Below are 23,286 nucleotides of genomic sequence, written 5' to 3' on the forward strand. Positions count from 1 at the left end.
GCCATCAAAGCCGAAGGGGGTATCCACCTCAGGAAAAATCCAGGATCCGCCCCCCCCCAAAAAAACCTGACATGTCAACAGACAGGACCAAAAGAATAATATAATTTTTACAAAGCTTTTCTAGCCATAATCCATAAATTAGTTATCAAATTACTTGCAATAAAGTTGTTCACATTTACCATACTATATTATTAATTCACTTTTTTGTAAGTTGCAAAATCTTTGTTTTTCAAAATACAAAAAAAAAAAAATGTTATCCAAAGTTAAGTAAAAGTTTACATTTTAAAAATCTAATAATTCATATAAATGCAATTTTTCAGCAACAATGTGCTAAAGAGAATGGAAATCTAAGTGAAAGGGATAGAATATGCTCATCTAACTCAGTGGGACACAATGGGGACAACAGTATGGTGGCTCTCAGTCCGAAGGGAAGTAGGTAAGTAACAAGGCATGTTGTTAATGCTTTAACCACAATACTATAGAATGTCACTGTGAATAAAATAAGCACATTCCATATTTTAGTCATTCCCTTCAGTTGAAAGCAGAACCAGAGGAATTTTCACACAACCAGTAGCAAACAACAGCTAACGAGGTTAGCGAGGTAGCTCCAACAGGGCTACCTCTGCAAAACGAACAAAACAAAACAAAAAATAAAACTCCGGTCTGTTTACTCACTTCAGCTACTTCCAGCTCAGACGTTGGCTGACAAACAATAAAACTATTTGCAAAAAGGTTTGATGCAAGTTTATATCCCGTATGTTTTGTGTTTTAAATCAGTGGTCCCCAACCACTGGGCCACGGACCGGTACCAAGTACCAAGAAATAATTAAATATGCCCGTTCTACATATTGAGTCTGGAGGAGCTTTTACTTTGAAAATCCTAAACCGGATGCTGTCTGTTACGTCTTGCGCGCCAACATGCAGCAGAATGTGCACCTGCTGCACCCTCTCCCCCCAAGCCCCACCCGGCATAAGAGACAACGGGACAGATCTCGATCCTCACAACTCCTCCACTGAGTTCAGTGAACATGATTATAAAATAAGAAGGTGCAAAATTAGCAAAAATGTGGATCCATGAAAGAGTTTGATGGACCACTGGTGCAGGTTTCTAAAACATTGTTTTCTTTTTTACTGATGTTGAAGCTTCCTTCCCCAGCTTTTCTCACTTCCTAAGCATTTTCAGGGCATCCAGGATGCATTGCTCTCTCACAAATCCTCAGCTTAGTAGTCACTACATCCCACAGATGTGGGCAAGTCCAGACCTCAACAGCCTAACAGTTGTTGAAGCAAGTTCAAGAAAAAAAGTGTTACCCTAATGCTCAAAATGTCAGCAAACATTTATTGATGCATAATGTCCAAGTTAGTTTACACATGTCCTCTCAACATCAAGTCCATTTTATCAATTATGTTAGTCCAAAGTTGTTAAATTATGCTGCTGCTATGTTTAATCTGCAGGGTAGGAATTTCAGTCGTGAGGAATTAGCATTTTGGTCCGACACTAAGCCAGGTTAGCTGGGAGATGTTGATTTTGCGCTTCCAATGGTTGTTCAGTCAGTGGTATTGTTGGAACAGCTGAGTCTATGGAGGCGGCTTATATGCAAACGTAACATCAACATGGACTCATGTACAAAAAAAAAAAAAGAAAAAGAAAAAAAAAACGGTCCACTGTAATGAACACAATGCATGAAAGAGTTAATTCACCAACACCCATTTTCCAGAATCCAATCTCTGCTACACCAACAAAGTGCACTCAGCTTCAGTAACAGGAGCCTCTGGCTGAGAGCCATCGACAAAAAAACACTGACCCATACCTTTAGGCCCTCTGAACTGGGTCTAATGGTTGTACTGGGGGCTGAGTGAGGACTCACTAATGGTCCCCACACTCCTCATTGATTCCACACATACCACAGAAGTCAATGCACTTTTCCTCCCAGCCCACTTTCCAAAGGAAAAGTCAGTACTGTTCATCTGGACGAGAAGTCACAGGAAGCACAAATGTCGCTTGGAATGACCTGTTCATCATATAGGTCACTGCCATCATGTTGCCCCATAATATAGGAATTAATGTGCTGTAATAGGTTTCAGGCCTCTCAAAAGTAATTCAAACTCTGAGGGACCAAGTAATGAATAACAGCAGTTACTCGACTTGAGGGCATCACCTGACTTCGACCTTCTTAACACTCAATGAAAAAGGAACGGAGCCATTCAAGGAGTAGAGCAGAAGGGAATAATAACCTCCTACAATCCAGCAGAAATGTCTGTCTCACTTGGTCAGCTGTATACATGAGGTTTTCTCTCACATAGCCAGTCTTTCATCCTCAGTGCCAAGTCAGAAATGGAAAATCATCATCTTTGTACTTCTTACCTTTCTGCGGCAGGGTGATAAGGAGATACGCAGTGCCTTGTTAGCTGGTGTAAAAACAAGTTCCTCCAGGTAGAAGTGACTCAGCAATCGTGAACATTCACGTAAAAATCAACAAACCCCCTCGTTTTTTCATGCTAAAGCATAATTGTAGGTTTATTGCAATTTTTTGTGAAAAACATTAGGTTTAAGAGATTACCATCTCCCACATGCAGGTGGCAGTGTTTCTCAGTCCCGCTACCCTGCTGCCTCAGCCTTTCTCAATCCTAAATTGTAGTCCATTATTGGTATGACAAGTGACAAAAAGTCACATTTACCATCATAATTAAGTGCAAATTTAGCAAAATTTGAAACAAAAACATTATGAGAACTTATCTACTGCAGGTCAGATAATAACTGATGATAATGAATTGCTTAAATTTGGAAAATTCTGCCAAATGATTTAGAGAAATTAATAACATTACTTGCTTACCACAAGGGCATGTAGTTGCTGTATACTCAGAACATAAAGCATTCTTTAGCAGATGCACTACTGTTGCTGCGTTGACTTAATTCAATCAATAATATATTATGTTTGGAGTTGAAATATTCCAAACAGACCTCCGGGGAAAAAGATGAGCCACAATGCCAAGCCTCTGTCTTTTATTAATCTATGGTACAAACCACTACATTCACCTTTTCATGAAAATGGGGACACTCATCAATTCACTACAAGGAGGATGTCACAGCTTAAGGGATGTGACATGGATTTAGCTGAGATACATGAGCAAGCCAACTGTTAGCTTAACGGAACAACCTTGGATGAAATACTAAATCAAGTTTTTCAATTTATGCAGTCTTACTGACCAAGCAAAGTACGACTAATCACGTTCACAAATTCACAGATGAAAAGCGGTATGCAGTGTCCTGGCTCATGGACTATTTCTTTTAGGAGCTGGACTCCAACTGACGAGTTCCTGACGTACAAATGTTTGAGGTGCAAATGCTAAGTTACAGCATCGGTCCCTTCGGAATCCAATTCTGGCATCAACATGAATGATGTTGCCTTTCATGTTGCCACTTCAGTAGCACAACTCTCCCCGCCATTCTTCTTTTACACAATAGCCTAAAAAATGGGAATGTGCTGAAACATCAGAAGGCGGCTACGCCTGACAGAGCCTGCACCATTGTTTTTTGTCATGATAATGCTCTTCACAGAGACAGTAACGATGATTCTAAAGTTCCTATTACTCTTCCTCCAACAGAACGGATCAAGAGGATATATGTTAGGGTTTATCTATTATTACATTGCGTGACGAATCATTTGGAACCTTCCTGGCATATTCTCTGTAGACAGATCTAAGTGCTATCTTTGCAGTAAATGGACTGAAAATCTACATTTCATATATTCCAGTAGTCTGAAGTCGATTTAACCAGATATTTTAAAAACAAATTTAAATGGTAGGAGAAACAGTATTATTCAGGTTTTTTTGTTAAAATCTTATTAAGGACAATTAAAAATGCCACCTATTTCATTTAGACTACAATATAAAAATATTTTCATAAAAAGTAAAAGAAAATATATACTTATTTTTCACAGTTTTACAAAGCAGTGATCTCTTGATTCATGTTATCGCTTGAAAAACCTAGGTTATAAATTTAGTAAAATTTTAAGAAAGCTAATTAAAAAATACAAAAAAAAAAAACACCTGGAAGAAAGCATTTTTTTTAAATAATGCAGAGAAAGGGCTTCGTAGAAAAAGTATAACCTTGAAAGTTACCCATGACAGAACTAAATATACCAAATTCCTTTAGATGTAGGACTTTAAAAAAAGCAAAACTAAAGTAGAGGTCTTCATTGTGAGTCACAGCCAGCCAAACATATTAAGAGAGCATTTCTGAGGTCTTGGTTTAATTCACTAGTTTGTAAAAGATGTATGTATTTTCTTAACAATGACAGAAGGTTGCATCTTAAAAACAGCTAGTTGAATGCTGCACATCATACTTTAAGAGAAAGAAGCCTAAGTTGTTGTAACAAAAAAGAAGATAGACCTACCTTTTTTGATCATCTTTAACTTTGCAGGAAACAATGTATAACTAGAAAAGTTTACCAAGGAATAATAAATGCTAAATTTAAGCATTACCTTTTGGAAACTAACGTTTACTTGAAAAAACTTGCACTTAATATACTGCAGGACATTCTTTTTATTTATTTATTTATTTTTTTTACCATGCAAAAATAATGCTTTTAAGAAATGGAAGTCATTGAACTCTGATCACAAGAACAGTAGAGCTGCCCAATTCAGTTTGAAATATCTATTTCAATTAAAATATTTTGGGATAGTATTGAAAAAAAAACAAACAAAGAAAACCACAATTACGTTTTTATCACAGTTGATGTAAAGCCCCCTAAACACTAATCACAGTTGGTGCCCTGATCTGAATTTAATCTTCCGCTGAGGCTTTTAACTTTGGTGGTGTGTTCAACTGCTATCAAAGCAAAATGATGCAATGTAACGAATGACATCATTCACTACACACACTGCTCTGTGCATCCGTGTTTTGCATGACTGAGAGTAAGTTGTGGGGAAAATATTCATTTGTTCTTGCAAAACAAGAATCAGCATATGAATAAGCTAAATGTTACTCGCTCACAGCCATATCCATCACCACGGGATCCCAAAGGGAACTGTTGTTCCCTGCTGTGAAGAGGTTGAAAATATCCATTCATTCTCCAAGATGCTTAGCCCACTTCAGGATAGCAATAGGGGGGAGGCAGATTCCTGGCCCTCCCATTCAGCAGCAGCTCTCCAAAACCCTTAACGAGAGATTTTGACCGTTTGAAGACCAGCAGGGAGACAAAATCCCTCCCACTAGCCTAAACGGGAGGCACGCTAAGCTTGTGGAAGGGGGGGACACATTAGGTGCTGCACCATGTAAGCTAACTCCTGGAGTCTGCTCTACCTAGTCTACACCAAGCTTAGTTTTGTTATAAACCTGCGGTATCATGTTTTTGCATGGGAAAACACACTATAAATATGAACTCCTGTTTTATAATCACCATTAAGGCTGTAATGTTAAGACCTTATAAAACTTAAAAGAAGAGAGAAAAGCATAAAGTTTAGGTGTAGTGCATTGAATTTATCTAACACCGTTTATTTGTCTATTCTCTCTAACCACTTAATAATCTGCACGGTTGCTTGGCTGGAGCCTAGCCCAGTTGCCTTTGGGCGAGAGGCAGGATACATCCTGGATAGCTTGCCAGAGAGTTATAAAGACAGACATCAACAATTGCACACATTTATACCAAAAAGCTATTCAGAGGGACCAATTTACCAAAACTTGGAAAAGTTCTATCCAGAAAGGTTCCAAACGAGATTTGTACAACGCATCCTTCAGCCAGGCAACTAGGCCTGTCACAACAACAAACTTTGCTGGACGATAAATTGTCCCAAAACTTATTGCGATAAACAATAAAATTGTTGTTTTGAGACCATTTTGAAGTCATTTAATGGTAATAATGGAATAAAAATGCAAGAACACATTCTCAAATATCAATAAACTTTAAATTCTAATAAACATTTAAATACCGGAACCAGAAGACATTTGGAATATCCAAGATAAATTATGAAAACAATAGAAACAATAAATGATGGAGTCTCTGTAAGCAAAATTGTCTTTCAAAAACAAAGAAATAGTTGAGACCAAATCACCAGCCTGAATGCCTATGTCGTTCAGTTTTTGGTAAAAAGAGAGAGAGAAAAAGAGAAAAACGATAAATCAAGCAAATGGAAATTATTGGGTTAATTTTAATTTTTTCTTGCGATTAATTGACTTATTGTTTGTTGTGACAGACCTGGAGGTAAAAGCGCAAGTAAATGCACAACAACCCAGGCATTACCTTCGCAAGAAAGAAGGGTTGACTACTATTGAGCTCATTTTGCTGCAAAATGCTTTCAGTCAGTTGCAAACTCTGCATGTCTTCCGTTTGGCTGAATCTTGGTAAAGTACGACGCCGTTAGGAGGGATATAAAGCTTCCATTGAGCAAACAGCGGCCGGCCGTGGCCGATAACAGTAAAAGTGTTGGTCAACTGCCTAAAAAGCAAGGTGATGTGTTTTGAAAAATTAAACAGTCTAAGCACATTGCCAAAGAGTCCTGTACTGAAGCACTGTACTGAGCTGAAAAGGTCACACAGGAGGGTTGAGAGGGTGGGGGTGGATTGATGTACACGTAAATGCAGAGCTCTTCATCTGGACAACAGTGGCTGGCGGTGCAGAACCACTGCGTGCAACCAGCATGCAATTTCTCTTTTATTTGTGTCTGTTAGCTATCTGCTACCTAAAAATCAGACTACCCTGCTAGCGTGCTAAAGAGTTCCTCCGCCCAAATTCTCCTTTTCCTGAGACGCACAGAATTACCCTGCAGTGCTTACAAAGCATCTGCCTTGCTGGCTCTTTTTTTTTTTTAATTCTTTTTGAAACAAAAAATCTGCACACACTGAGAAAAGACCCTCATTTGCCAATTTTTATCTGCCTGCACCATTTTTTGTTCTTTTTTTTAACTCAGTCACTGTAGGATTTATAGAGGAAATGTCACAGCCACAAGTTAAATGAAGCATTTTTGAAACACAAGAAAATACATGAGCTAGTACTGGCATCAATTCACACCATGGTTTTAAAGCTTAAAGCTGTAACTGTCTAAATCGAATGACTTATCATCCCTACTGTTTGAAGGAAATGCTGGAGAAAGTGACAAAGTTTTCAGTTTGCAGCATTCTATAGAAGCATACAGTTATACAGCCCTGACCCTCTACCACCTGATGGGGGGAATGTAGCAGTTCAGGCAGATAGGCGGCACAAAGCCATTAAAAGCTTTAAAAACAGATGTACACATTTCAAATGAATCCTAAAATATATACATATGAGTGCAGGGAGGTAAAAATGGAACAAATGTGATCAAACTTTTGTGCAGCTAAAAAACGTGCAGCAGCAGTCTGCACCATCGAAAGCTGAGAGATACAGGAACCACTGATTCCTTTATAAAGTGTGTTGCAGTAATCCGGGCTGAGTAGCAACAAAGGCGTGGATTACAGCTCGCAAATACTGCTGAGAAAGAATTGGTTTTATTTTCGAGAGTTCCCTAAAATGAAGGAAGACTTGGACTAAGGCAGCTGCTCCGATGTGATTTTGTTTTTATTTTTTTTACTTTAGACCAGCATCCGCTTTGACATATGGGTTTGTTTCTGGGCTGGCACATTGGGTCAGGGCACCAACATCAACATAGGGGTCTCAGTATAGCTTCCAAACACCATCGAAACGCTCTCTCTTTTTTTCCCCCAATGAACTCAAAGAAGTTCACATCCATCCAAAGCTTTTCCACGATCCAGACATGGAAACAGATCATTCCTATGATCCACTGTGTCAAAAGCAGCTACAGGCAAAAGGACAACTCAATCACTGGAGTCAGTTGCTAAAAATAGATCATTTGAAACTTTCAAAAGGGCTGATTCTGTACTTTCTAAAGATATAATTCATCTAAAATCCAAAAAATTATTATTAACTTAATTTATGCTTAACCAAAAGCTGTGAAGAAAGCAATTCAGAGGGTACTACAACTGGTAATCAACAGACACAGCTGGCCACTTGGAAATATAATTAGTCTAAAAAAAAGAAAAAAAGAAAAGATGGACCATCATGATGTGGAAGCTAAAAGTCAGTCCATCACTTTTATTAAGGGAAGTCAATTTAAAGATTTTGGCAAGCTGCAAGGGACATTTCAGTTACACAGTTACCAACAGTTAATTTTGAATGAAATACAGTAAGTAGATCATGTTATGCATGTTGGCTTACCTTCCCACGCTTACATAAGAACAGAAGAGATGTGACATATATTCAAACAGCAGGTAAGGAGCAACAGATGACATCTAGGAAAAATAGGACCAGGCACTATGGGGGTAAAATGTAGGAATAATAGGTAATTTTAAGCTAAATGAGGTAACGGCACACTGTGATATAGTTAAGACAAAAGTAGAGCTGTTGAGTATTCAAATGACAATTTCCAAAAAGGGAGCATGCATTACCCCTAACATCTTATAGAGCTTTTTTAAGCATTTCAAGTATAATCTCCAGCCACACAGACTATTAACCCTTCAACTCTCACCCCAAATACTGTCACATGCAGGTCAATGAGGACTCCGGCATCCTCATGGCAGTTAAAGGGTTAATAGAAACACCGGTGCAGGTGCTACAGGCAAAAAGAATCACATCCTGATACATGAAAACGTCTTGAGGTCTTTTTGTTTGACGCCTTTCCTCTCTCTTGTCACAGGGGAATCACTCAACAAAGAACAACCTGACCTTTATTAAGTTTGCACTCAAAAAGAAGTAGTACAATGTACCAGAATGGCAGCATCAACACATGTAACATAATGATAAAAATGGCACCACATGCAGGAGTGTGAAAAAAAACAAAAAAAATCCAAAACAGACAGCACGGTTCAAACTGCACCAGCTTTCTTGCCAGAAGACAGTGACATTGCATCAAAACCTGCAAGTCATTTTCGCAGCACTCTGCCATATGCCTGTAAGAAAATCTCTCTTGTTGGAAAATCTGCAAAATCAACATCTCTAGCACCAAAAACTTGATACGACCCCTGGTAATGGTGGCCTTATTAGCCTCATTCAAAGTCCAGCATTCAGGCTATGTACAGGCGACTTACCGGGTCTTTAGCTTGCTGCGCTAACACGGCGTAGGTGGATATCCTGCTGCAGAGGCATTTGGTGTGGACAGTGTTTGATGCTAGCGTTTGGCAGCCTTCTGTGCCCCAGTTTTCTGTGCCAGCTTCCCTGGAGGTAGAAAACAGGGAGGGGTTTGGGGCAGAGGGGGTGGTGGGGTTGGGTGGGATATCATAAAGGAAAGAGACAGTGAGAATGAGACAATCGCGAAACTGGAACATGACGACGCGTGTGTTTCAGTTGTGAAAGTTTCAGTTGACCAACACTATCACGTAGGTCCTCAAATTCATTAATTTTACACAGCACCATTTAGTGATTTGGCCCATTTACAATGACACATTCATTCTCTCTGTTTGTATTTAATGCATAAGGAATTCTCTGTTTTTGTTGGATTTTTTTTTGCTCTTGGCTGCTTTTACACTTCCCTTTACATCTTTGTTCATCCTTTTCTTCTTTTTATGTCATACCTTAAGGTCCACAATAAACTCAATGGATCTGAAATTGAATTGAGGCCTTGGGGAGAAATATGTTACATCAGGTACATGTTGACAAAAAAAAGAAGAAAAAAACTGTATGCACTTAGGTCAGATGGCACTAAACGGTCAAATGCTTTGACACACAGTCACACTCTGAGGCAGGCAAACAGAAACTCCCTTAATAGAACGTTGTACATTTGATAGCTTTGCTTCCCTTCCTTTTATTTTCTCTACAACACCATTTTTACTTTATTGTAAATGCTCCTCACAGCAGGCAAAATGTAGAATTTGGTCAATAAGGCCGTCACTGAACTAATTATCCTCAAAGTTCACATTTCACGCTGACCTTATATTGATCCCTGGATATTCTGTTTCTACCCATCAGGGAGAGTCAGAAACAAATTTGGAGGCAAAGACAAGATTGGGTCAATGGGGCCTACGTTCTTGTGTTACAGTAACTTTTCCTCACAGTTTATTTTTCTTTTATGTCATACCTTATTTTTTTTTTTTTGTAGGGTTGAAGTAGATCAGACCTGTGATAGATGTTTGACCACCAATCGAATCTGCACAAGTTGCATGCAAAAATCAATTTACAGTGCTTTGGGAATTACTTTAACCTCTTGAACTTTTTCACTTAGTGTCAAGCTGAATCCACAGACTTTATTGCACTTCATTAGGATGTGATATAATACAATAAAGTTTAATAATTTTGAAAAAAACAAAGAAAAACAAAAGAAAATCAGAAAAGTTTGAAATGCATTAGCATTATGCTTCATTTACTGTTATGCCCCTAACTAAAATTAAGACGTTTAAGTTAATCAGGATGTTCCAATTATGAAACTTCATGCAAAATACGGGAAAGACGAATCTTTGCAAGCGCTAAAAGCACTTATTCCAGAAAGATTGCACTCATGGGAACTTTGGCTTCCCAGGGAACACAGTCCATCTCCAGCCGGACGACACACAAGGTTACACAGTGACCGTTAGTTTTTTTGTTTATTATCTTGCAAAAAGGCTACAGAAACTGGGGGTGATTACATCTAGCAAGCTATGGCTCATTAAAAACTAAAAAGAACTTATGCAACCGATGCTGCAATATCTTCTGATTTCACTATGTGGGTGTTTCAAAAGGAAGCAGTTTTCTTAGGGAGGTCAAACCGAGTACAAGTCATGCTAAAGGAATTCTTAGATTTAATTTGTTAAAATATATATTTTTCTTTTTACCGTGCTTTGAGTGTAAGAAAATAACAGTTTCCCTTGTTTTGCCTCTATCATATCATGAAAAGATGCAGTAAGATTGACTCAAACTAAAATGGTTCAGATCTGAAAGTGGGTAATCAAACAGCTTTTCGTTCCTGCTTTAATCAGCAAAATACAGCTTGTGTTCGTTCACTTTGTTCACTCTCTTTTTTATAATTGTTATTATTTATAAAGCAAAATGGCTGAAATGAAATCTTTTTATGAACAATATCATGTATCCTGTTATTTTAGTGCAAATGTTTTAGAGGAGAATATAATCACCCCCTTCTGAGCTAGCAATAGTAATGAGTCCCCACAGAATAAAATGGAAAGAAAATTGTTGTGTCACACCAGCCACACTTTTATTTAGCAAAATGTTGTTTTTTGTTCCCCCCTGGACATCATTTAAACTTCAAGGGTCACAACTTTTAATAAAATATGAAGTTGCTGGTGCTCCTGCTGTACGGAATACTACAGGTGCATTTCAATATATTAGAATATCAAATATCTATTTTAATTCAACAACACAGCTTAAAAATTTGTCTTCTTATGCACATTGAGATGTATTCCAAACTCTTATCTCACCAAACTTAGTTTCCAGTAAACTATTTTTCTTCTTTGATTTGTTTGGATGTTGTACATTGAACAGCAAGCTTATTTAGCAATGCCGTTTTGTGTGTTACTATCCTTGCGGAATTTTATAATGGAAACACTGAAATAAATTAATCATCAATAATATTCCAATTTACTGAGATGCACCTATATCTTTCGAAATATTTTGGTTTTTAATACAAGTTACACGTCTTATTGAAATACAATAATGTCAGCAGCGAACCGTAAGTAGAAGTACACTTCTCACTGACATTGGTTAGTTTGATCTGCCCCTGTGTCTCTGAAAAACCTCAGACACACAGGGAAAAGAAGGAAAGACGTTGAAAGTTAAAGGGAACAACGTTGCTTACTTTCCGAAAACTTGGCAGGATTTTGTGCGTATGACACACTCAAACTTTGGTGAACAATGTTCACGGTCAGTTCAAGGTACCGAGACTGAAGAGAGTGACCAAGTGTTATTCTTCTCACACTAGAGTATGGGTGAGAATCTGTGTGACGCACCAAAACAAGTCCAGACCCGCTGCCTGTGCATCAATAAGTAACACCACAGGAGATTTTTAAGGGGCCTCGGATTCAGAATGTTTTTAGAATTTTCAAGGATTTTCTATTTTTCGCAGTAAAGTATATCAGAAAGTTTGAACCCTTGTGAAACGGTTTACCTACAATTTAGGACATATATGTTCATATTTAAAATTTTCCGTTTAAAACTGAACCAAGTACATAGGGCAATCTTGAACACTAGGATATATATATATACATATATATATATACACAAAAATGTTATTTTCAGTCAACAACAGTAAAATAATTGTGATGATTCCGTTTCTCTCCCTGCCAGCTACGACAAAGTCGCACACACTCAGCTCGGTTGTGCAGGCTCCTTTGGAGAACAGGGTGACAAAGTGGGGGAGACAAACGGTGTGATGCCAGTGAGCAAGCATCAGTCCATGGTCGTCTCTTTTTCCATTTCCCGTCTTGACACTCATTGCCTTACTGTTCAAACACAGGTGTCAGGCAAACTTCAGATCAAAACCCAAAAGAACGGACCATTGAGAAGTTCATCTTTTTCTGGAGAAAATTTGATACGCATTTGCACACTTTTAGTGAAAAATATTATGATGATTCTTTTGGTGGACCCTCTGGCTACTTGCTGCTCTATGCGCTGAGCATCATGTGCATGGGAGGAGCTACTGCACTCCCATGCACCCTCACCCTGACAGGATCCCTTTGGGATGGATTTCCCACAGACATAACGCACACACCAATCCACACGGTTGGCACACAAATTACAATGTCGATAATGAGATCCGAGCACAGTGCACTTCAAAGACCCGAGGTTTGAAAACCCAGTCGCAGCAGTGACAGTTTGACAGATTGCAACATGGTGTGTGGTGGTGTATGTGTCATTGTGTTTGTCAGAGAAAATGTACTAGAGAGACAAACGGAGTGAAAAGATATATTTGTGAATGTGATGACATGGCTGCCGACACGATTGAGCATGCAAGTGAGGACTGTCCCTGACCAGCGATTGGCCTGCTGTGTTTTCAGATCACTGTCTGGTGTTGGCAGGGAGTTTTCCAGCAGTTCCCTTCAGACGACAAGAAGTGTAAGAAATAAATCCCCTCTTTGTTTCATAAGATTCAAACTCATCTTCTTTAGTCTAATCAGATTGGTCGTTCTGGCGCCCATCGGTAACATTAGGGCTTGGAATTTAGCCAAGTGTCATGTCGTCCACAAAACTGATTATTATTTGTTCTTACGGAGACCTGCACAACATCGGCTTTCGCTTCCGAGACCCGGTGACTCTGAGGATTACAACCTGGGCTTAGCTAATGGAGAAAGATTAAAATACACATTTGTTTCTTCCATTTGTGACAACTGAACTAAAACCCTGGGATTCTCCCTATGCATAAATGGATTCCTGTAAGTAAATGGTTGTATTTCTCTATGAAGTGGCAACATAGTAATTTGCCTCTCATCTATCGACTGAGGGAGTTAAATACAGAAAATGATTAAAGCCTATAGGTATTGAACATGTACTAAAGGTGTATTTTAAAAGCTCTTGAGCTCAAAAAGTGACAGTCACATAATATATTAATTCATCGAGCCTTTATATCTGGCAATTTGGCTGAGGAAACAAGGTGATGATATTTTTTTCGATGTGAGAGCAGCTGCCAGGTCTTGCTGACAAATGAAGAGGAGAGCATGAAGTGCAATAAAATGCCCTGCGATGACGACTGTTGTGACTTTGGACTCGATAAGACAAATGGGCCCATCACCAGCAAATAACGTGACACCCCAAATAATCAGTGACCGTGGAAACCTCACACTGAAACTCAAACATCTTGGATTCTGTGCCACTACGATTTTTGTCCAGATCTTAATTTTCAAAACAAAATGCTAAATTGATTTCTACATGAAATGAAGACTCTGAACAACTGAGAAAAATTACAGACTATTTTTTCCTCAGCCCAGGTGTGGCTTGCACCGTTTATTTGTTTACAAATAAACAGTGTTAGATAAATTCAATGCACTACACCTAAACTTTATGCTTTTATCTCTTCTTTTAGGTTTTATAAAGACTTAAAATTACAGCCTTAACGATGATTATAAAACAGGAGTTAATGTTTATAAATTTTTCAACCACACTTTTTTTTTTCCAATCAACTTCCCATTAACACAGCTACTTGTGAGAGCTGATATATATATATATATATATATATATATATATATATATTTAGAAATGGCCTTTTGTGGCTTTAGGATTTTGTACAGAGGCAGTAGTTAGCAGTATTTTTTCTCAGTTATATGTGCCATAAATTATCTTTCCTATAATAAAAATAATTTTGTGCATAAGGAAATATTTTTTGGAGACTGCTTCGAAGTTAACCCTACATGATGTATTAAAAAAAATCCATATAAAATGTTCATTTTAGAATAAAATTACAGGAATAAATGATCTTTCTGATCATTTTCTTTATTTTATTTTTTTAAGATCGATCTGTTAAGCAATAACATACAAATATCAATTCTGATGCATGTTAAAGTTTTCAGGCAGCAGAAAAATGTGCATATGGAAAATATTTGTTGTCTCCTAATTGTTTGCAGAACTTTGGGGTGGCTATTCAAAAAAACAACAACAAAAAAAACCAAACAGGAAATATACCTCCTAAGCAACAGCACAAAGTGACCTTTTGTCCGCTGAGAATGAATTGGCACAATGTTGATACTGAAAGGGCAGTGCCATGAAAGCCAATTCCCTCCAATCAAAGTAGAATGAAAAGTGAAAGCTAAACATGATTTGAATTTCTAAAATACTTAAAGTTCTTAATGCAAGGAACTAAACTGAAAAAAGTCACTTCTCTCTCACGCATAGAAACTTCAGCAGTGATGTCACTTCAGATGTTTGTCAAAGGCAACCTTTCACAGTCATCTATAAAGTTCATAGTTGACATTTTAATTACATTTGAATGAGAAAATATTTGATCTTCTTTTAAACAGTGCCTAGACATGAAGGTGAGGATTTGAAAGAAATGGCAAATGACTTTTTTATTTTTTGTGGCTTTCACCAGAATTGAGATATACCGCAACATATTTGTCCAATAACAAAGCAAGCACAGTTTTACATTGATCACATCTTTAAAGCTGAAAATCATCATCAGTTCCAGATTAAATGTCAGTGATTTGTCACACCTGCAGCGCGTCTTATTTGTTATCTCCAACCAGAGACTGTCTTTAGTTTTAAAGTGTGCCAGATTGCCATTATGTAAATCTAGAAAGCTTTTCGATGATGGCAGACGGGAAACAAAAATACGTTCCTGTCATGTCTGGCAAATGATGACAGGAGTTGTAAAAACTTGTATTGCCATGTTGACTCATTATTCATTATATTTTTAATTTTCACTTCATACTTTCTGGGTGATGCAGTGTACTCATATGTCACTATATCCTATATATATCCAATAGATTGATATTGCTAGTTGTGCATTCTGAATTCATAATACAACTTGAAATATCACTTGAAAGTGCGTTCACTATGTCTAATGTGCTAGGTTTTACAAAATAGGTCCAAGAAAATTTTTTTTTCTTGCTTCTTGCCAGAAGTCCAAGCGCAAGAAAAAAATAAATAAATAAACGAAAGAGAGGAAATGAAAAACAGCATGCAATGCCTTAAAGAAAGGAGCTGAGGATGACAGATGAATTTTATGCCTACTTGGAAGTCAGAATGGAAATTAAAGGCAGTTTGTTAGAATTACAAAAAAAATAATTATTTTAATTCCACTCGCGCTAAAGCCTTTAGATGACAGCATGACCAGGTTTAATATTCAATGCACAATCCTATGAGTGACATGGAGAGCACTGCAATAGATTTCGTCTTAGCTCATGTTTTAATGGCATTCCTTTTTTTCTTTTTATCAAACAGTGATTCACAGTGGAGACACTAGCTTTGAACAGTCATGAACAGGACAAGAGGGAAGGATGGTATGAAGGTGAAAGATTTGAAGGATTATGGAAGAAAATGGCCTGAAAAGGAAAATAATACATTAAATTAGGTGTTGAAGCCTAATCAGAATGCATTTTCCATAGGGGATTTTAACACACTATTTTGAAAGTAAAAGTATTAATACTCCTTAACGTTATTCATGTTTTCTTCACATTACAGTCACAAACCTCAACGTATTATATTGGAATTTCTTGCATTGTGGAGGCTTTCAAACTTTTCTACAATTAAAATATGTGAAGTACAAAACCCAACTATGTTTGGTTCTCTTTGTTTGGGCTTCCCTATATGAAATTGAGTTCCACCAATGAATATGTCAGCTTTTAAATAATCCAACCTTTTGGACATCTTGCAAGAAGAAAGTCATGAAAGTCTGTTTATGTTAGACCAAAATTAAGCTTGTGCTCAACATGTGCATGTGTGGCTGAAAACGTACTCTGTACATGTCTGGTATTACATTTCCCAGAATAAAACATTATGCTGACAGCACCATAATTTTTTTTTAAATAACGACGTGGAGTCAATGGGAAAATATATGAAGCTAAATACAGAATACTTCTGTAATAAAACTAAAGCATAAGTGCTAGAATGGTTCAGTTAAAGTCAATGTCTAAATCCAATGATTAATCTGTGGTCGGACTTGCAAATTAATGTTTAGAAACCCACCGACTAATCTGGGTGAGATTGAGCAATTTTGAAAAGAAAACCCAAAGACGTTTAAGCTGAGTAAAGTTGGTAGAGACACACACACCAAATACTTGCAGCTGCATTTGCAGTGAAACTTAGAGGGGCTTATTAGAAATCCACAAAAAAAGATTTCAGCACTGTAAGAATAGATAAAAACAAAAAATGTGCATTGTTTTCCTTCTACTTTTCAATTATGCACTACTTTGACTTGGTCTATCAACTAAAACGTCCCCAAAAACACTTTGCAGGCAAGGTATGCTCAAGTTAAATAGTAAACATTTGGGACTTACCAGTTAGACCTGCTATGGTAAAGTTTGGGTCATTCCACAACATTTCATTTTAGCATAAATAGGCCTTAAAATTGAGCTTAAGGGAGAGGTTACACGTTTTTAAGAGGCTATCACTTATATTCCCTTACTTTTTGTTCTTGATAACAAGCAGAGACAGGGGATTGCATATAAAAAGTAAAAGGCTGACCCAGTTCCTTTCAGCTGCTTGTGCTTGCCAACACATCTCTCCCTATAATTAAACTGACAAAGGAATGTGTTCAAATTGATCCCCGATTTAGAAAAGGGTTTAAACTGTGTCTTTAAGTTAAGGTTCTCAAACAGATTAGCTAACAGTCACACAGCGGAAGAAATTTTAATTTGTTTTGTGATTATCTGTATGCCGTTTAAATAACAATTAGAAGGTCTTTTTGTTTGCCCAGATTCTCTAAACGTGGCAAATGCGACACCATAAATGTCCAATCTGGATTAAGGGTTTTTCATGTTTTTACTTGTAAGACAAAGAACAAATGAGTCTATTTGCTCATTTCTTGTTAAAATATGCAGGATTATTCAGATGAACCAGCATATCATAACTTCCTGTAAATTTTAATGATCAGCTGTACGCGTCTGTCGGAACAGACAAACGGTTTTCTATAAAATATTTCTTCGAGTTCACAGAAACATTTTTTGGGGTAGACATTTTATCTATGACTACCAAAGAGCTGAACTGCACATTCACCAGAGGCAATACATATTCAGCCCATTTTTACTCTCAATATAGCAAGGAAGCATTGAAGCGAATCTTCATACGATACAAATCGTTTGTAGTTACTCAACCTTTTGTGCCACATATCACACAGGGGCCAATGGCCATTTTCTTACTTGAACATTTTATTCCCGTGTATGGTTGTGTGTCCTAATGTATAAATGTATTTGACCCAGATATCTGCTGTGTAGGAACTAAGCTTCCCAGTCTTCCACTGTCCAGAACAGATCTCGCAACCGGAGGAACATGTTGCAAGATTATAGCGAGGATGATGCGATGCAGATGTGAAAAGATTGTACAGCTTATGAGTATATACATGTTATCTCCGCGGTGGGTACTCAAACGTTAAATATTTATCAACGGAGATCTCGTGTGAAAGGGAAAATAATTTCCCCCCCCCCTCTTCACAGTCTTTTTTGGAAACCTGCTTACTGTAATTTCAAACCTGTTTTACAACACGGTTCAAGAAATCTCAAAAAGCAACACATTTTCACCATCACGGGAAACGAGATTAGATAAGAAGCAAGGTCGCCGACATCAGTCAGCCTGGAAAGGATCGCAAAGCCATTTCTACAGCTGGAATTTCAGTGAACTACTATTAGGGAGGTTTTCCTTTATAAGAGTGGCCTCTTAACATTACTCCCAAAAGTAAATCATCAGGAGGTGTCAAAATAAATACTTAGAAAGAGACTAGACAAAAATGGTCTAGTTCCAAATGAGAGAGTTCCAAAAGCAAAAATCACTGTTAACTAAAAAAAAAAAAAACATAAAGGCCCAGCTCACATTTGCTCAGCGACATGTTCCTCAAGACTTTTGGAAAAATATTCAGAGGATTAACAACATATTGCTGGTGTATATCCAGCTAGATCCGGGGTAAAATTAAAAGAGCATTTCAGAAATATATCACGGCAACAGTAAAACTTGATGGTAGTAAAATGGCCAAGGGACGTTTTGCTGCTTCAGGATGTTAGACGACTTGCCATAATTGATGGAACCATGAATTCTTTCTTCTATTAGAAATTGCTGAAGATTTATTATCTGACTTACAAGGTATCACAAATGCCTGATGACAATTGCCGCTGTCTGTGGTGGCACAAACGGTCATTAAGTAAAGGGGGTGAGCACTTTTTCGCATAGGGTCCAGATATGTTTGGGTAGTTTTGTTTCTTCAACAACCTAAGCAGATACTTATTAGTGTATTCGGGTTATTTTTGTCTGATAAAATCTTCTTTCCATTGGTTCACTGCTGTGCTACACAGAAGTAAGAATTCAAATAGGTCTCCATTAGAGATAAACCTAGAGTCCTTGTTTAATCCTCCTTGTCTTTCTTGTGGCTCATGTCACGTGAGATCTCCCACACAAAACCTTCCCTCACACACTCCTTTCCTCGAATTGTGTGCTCAGAATGCTTTGTCAGTGACCTCCACTGTCCCAATCTGCTGCTCTCTGGTATAGCCCTTGGCTAATTTATAAGCTTCTTTCCAGGGATTAACTTTCCTTCTGGTGTTCAAACAAGTGAGCTAACAGGAAATGCAGAGATACCTGTCTTGGCTGCAGCCATTTATGGTACGTTTCTGTAACAGTTTCCAAGGACATCCAATGTAACTACAGAAATGATAACTCCAGTAAAAAGGAATCACTGACAAGAATGTAGAAAATGATTCAAAAGGCTTGTATTTTCTTTTTTAGCTACCTGGGTTTGTACAAATTCATATGGGAAAAAAAAGCATTCCAGGAAACTGTTTTCCAAGCATTTGCCAGAGGTTCAGACTGGGATACCCAAAGAAACATGTGCCCTCTTCTTCCACCATCATCACAGGACTAAAAAAAACAATAAATAAATAATGAATCAACATGGCAAACACTCCATTCAGAAGACCATTGCATAAAAGATCTCAAATGTTTTTTTACAGTACAGAAGTCGAACCAATGGTGTATAACAGACCTTAAGATGCAGAGAGGTTACTTACTTTTAAGCTCCTCAGATCCAACAGGGAAGATGAAACTTATTCCACTAGCCTGGGGAGAAAGCTCGTCTTCTTCTCTTCTGGCTTTAAGTTTGAATTCTAATCAATACAGATTTCCTACACCTTCATTCAATTAAAGCTGCGGTCTCAGGTCTAAGAGTGCATTGGCAGCAAGTTACAGTATTCTACCTCCACTGGTCACATGTTGATACATTCAGTAAAATTTTGTTCGGTAAAAGACAAGACTGCTAATTTTGTGATACGACCAAATGTACTAAGCGTCTTCACCTAACTTCCACAGCTACATAAAAAAGCAGAACTTTCCTTGTGTCAAAGCCACTAGCTCATATCCATGTAGTCCTCTTCCAGAGAAAGACCAAAGCTCCACTTTGGTACATGGCTAATTTGACTTTTCTTCAACATTTGCAACCACCACAAGAAACCCAAACCAAAGTTCTGGACAAGCCTCCGTGCCCCAACGTCTGAGAGTTCCATTTACTCCACTGTGACGTTTTCTCTACAAACTGTTGTGATAACCGTAATGTGCCGAGAGCCTGACCGTGTCTGCGATATCCAATGGAGGAAGAGCGCACATAAGCCCCACTGGCCGACTCCCTCTTGCCGTGCTGACTCGCTGTTTGACACAGTCTTGATCCCTTGTGTTCTGTCAGATGGAAAAGTGGAGCAAGCCGTATCATCCACCCCCTCCTCCTGGCAGCTACTCTGTTTAGTGTGTTACTCTGCGTGTGCGTGTGTGTTTAAGTGTATGTAATGAGTGGAAAGAATACTTAATGTGCTAAGTCTATGATTCCTTCACTGCTCAAATTGGAAACCTTTCAGCCAGTTAAATACCGGCACATTTACCAACAAAGCAGATTGGACCCAACACAAATTAATGCCTACTGATGATTGCAACTTTTACATATTTTGGAATAAAAAGCCAAGCTTCATGTTTAGCGCACATGAACTATGTAATACACAGGGTTGATAAAAATATCAAAGATGTCAAACATAAGGTTGAATCCCATTCAGACTGGTGTTATAATTTTAAAGTTGATTACATTAAATTCAGTCAGACTGAGTGTCTCTCTGCAGGCAGTAGTCTATGCCTGATGTAGGAATAAAGAGATATTAGTAGAATATCTTTGGGTGAGAGTTAAAAGACAGATTTGAGTCTTCCTTTCAAACTTATCTACCCACTGAGCTTATGAATTAATCACTTATTCAAGGAATGTTAGCATAAGGGATACATTTTTAAAGTGACTCTAAAATTGGCACTCCTGAAAATTAAAATCACACTAAGATGATGGTAATACTTAAGGGGAAGTGTTATATATTTTCTAGTGCAATTTTGTAGCATAGTAAAGTAACTATGTTATGTTGTGAAGATGACAACATGTGGATGTTTTGTTAAAATGAAAAACAACAAAACATCCCTTTGGCTAAAGGGAAAAAAAAAAAAAAAGAATAGCCCACATGTGTGTCATGCATTTATATTAACTTTACAAGAATTGGTCAGTATTAGAACACCACCTAACTTTAACTCTGTTGGTTCTTATGTTTTGGACGGACTTTCTTTTTTTTTATTTCCTTTATTTAACCAGGTAAACCCCCTTAAGATCCAGATCTCATTTTCAACAGATCTAGATCCCATCCACCGGGTAATGAAAGACCTGCGATTCTCATCTGCATTATGGATTTAGAGTTACACACAATGAAAGATGACCCATTTCTAGTCACTGGTAAATTCCACAACCTTTTCAGTCTATGCTGACATGCACTCTTACATGGTTTCATCGGCCTTTGGAAGAAAAACAGCCCTGCAGTACAACAGACCCTTCATCTGACCTAACCTCAAAGTCAGAAGAAAAGCAGTGCTTTTTCACAAACTTATCTGCCGTGTTTCTTTCTGAAACTCCAAATCTTATTCTCACCTGATAAAAGCAAATAGTTCCAATAAATGACAACATAATTTAGCAGACTCCACATGTTTATGCTTTTGATTCTAAAACAGTAAAGATTTTTTTCCTTGTACCCCCCCCTCAAAAAAAACTACAAAAAAGTACATTGCATCTAATAGTTATGTAGACTTCGATTTGTCACAATTTGCTTACAGTGTACAGAGTACTTTGAAAGCCATTTTGCTCCCTTGCTATCCTGCTCAGTGTCATACACTAGGTTATGCTCAAAAGCACCAGCTGTGCATTTTAGGAAGGTGAACATCAAAATATTTTAACCTGATTTGTGCCAGTTATTCATTCATTCTTTTTTTTGGCAGTAGACTGAGGTGTTGATCTTCCAGAGCCAAAGTTGACAGAGGGCACACCTCATTCTTGCACTGCACACCAAGTCTTTCTAGCCGGCAGTAAAGTGCAATTGAAAGGTCTTTACAAAATGATCACAAACAGAGACAACCACAGCACGATGCTGAGCCTCAGTCTTTTTAAAAGCAACTTTTATCCATACACACAGTTTATCTATAAACAGTGAATTAACTTTTTAATGCCACTGCAAGGTTGGCTGCTTTGATGGATATGGATTTTAGTTTCGACATCATTTCAACATAAAGTTTCGCTTATAGAAGAAAGGGACATTTAATGCAAGAGTTAAGAAAGAAAATGTTTAAAATACATTTTCAGCTGCCAATAGATAAAGCCTTTAAAATCATAGTTAATACACCAAGTTTTAGATTTACAGCATAGTGAATGTATCTCTCTGTGTGTGTTCACAGTACTGGCTCCACCAAGATATTCTTCTCTGAGGTAGAGTCACGGTTTAATCGGGGAGATGCTGGAGGCAAGGATAAGATCTGCAGCTAAGATCAGGTGAGTATGAATCATCAATTTCAGTGGAGGAGAGAGAAACTGGGTAAGGAAAGAGGACTTTGAAGAAACTACCGAGTGTTGAGTCAAAGTCTAATTATCAAATTAAAGATATGAATTACAAATGTTTACAATACACCACCAATGCTGGTCACTAGGTCGTATTCTCTCATACATTTCTGCTTTCCTTCATTTATGGGCTTAGTTCAAGAACATATTAGAAAAAAAAAAAAGCTTTAGCATCAATAAATCTGATGAATTTCTTAAATTGACATTGCAGCTAGAATTTTTATGAAAGGAGCCCAACTCTCTGCAAGAATGAAGAAAACAGGTTGGGAGTTGGTAGAAGGGATGGGCCGGGAAAGGGGGGGGTTGTTAGGCTCGACGATTTGGGTGGCCAGATGGTGTCGACATATGGGCCTGTTAGGGGCAAAATAAATAAATAAAGCATACACTTATGAATACTGAGAGCCAGCTGAGAAACATAGACAATTGCCACATAGATAAGAATCGTTTGTGCAGATTTAAGTCACAGAGTCAAATAACATTAAACATGTGCGTCTCGATAAATCTGAATATCTTTGAAAAGTCAACCTCTTTGCATTAATTCAATACCATAAGTGAAAATTCATTTTACACTGATTTAACATACCCAGAAGATTTTTGTTACAACCCTCTTAATCCTGTTGGTTTACAGAAATGGGTATCTATTGATAGTTCATGTTGTTCTTTTTTTCTTTGCTGTGATTCTAATAGCTTGGAGCTAATTAAAATTAAAAAGAAATAAAAAATAATAAATTGTCAGAAAATTAAAATACGACTATGCAAGAGTAAAAACCAAATTGGTAAGTTTTGGCCATGACATGTGCA

General features: G+C 37.6%; 1 protein-coding gene across 2 annotated transcripts in view; it reads right to left on the minus strand.

Annotated features, from left to right (window-relative positions):
- Nucleotides 1-23,286, minus strand: part of adgrb2 (adhesion G protein-coupled receptor B2) — a 227,120-nt gene that overhangs the window by 70,751 nt on the left and 133,083 nt on the right. For both annotated transcript variants that reach the window (XM_044138723.1, XM_044138722.1), the window contains one exon: nucleotides 9,062-9,188. In XM_044138723.1, coding sequence (XP_043994658.1) covers nucleotides 9,062-9,188 — 127 coding nt within the window. The remainder of the gene's footprint in view (nucleotides 1-9,061; nucleotides 9,189-23,286) is intronic.

Source organism: Gambusia affinis, linkage group LG14 (assembly GCF_019740435.1).
Source record: "Gambusia affinis linkage group LG14, SWU_Gaff_1.0, whole genome shotgun sequence".
NCBI classification, from domain to species: Eukaryota; Metazoa; Chordata; class Actinopteri; order Cyprinodontiformes; family Poeciliidae; genus Gambusia; species Gambusia affinis.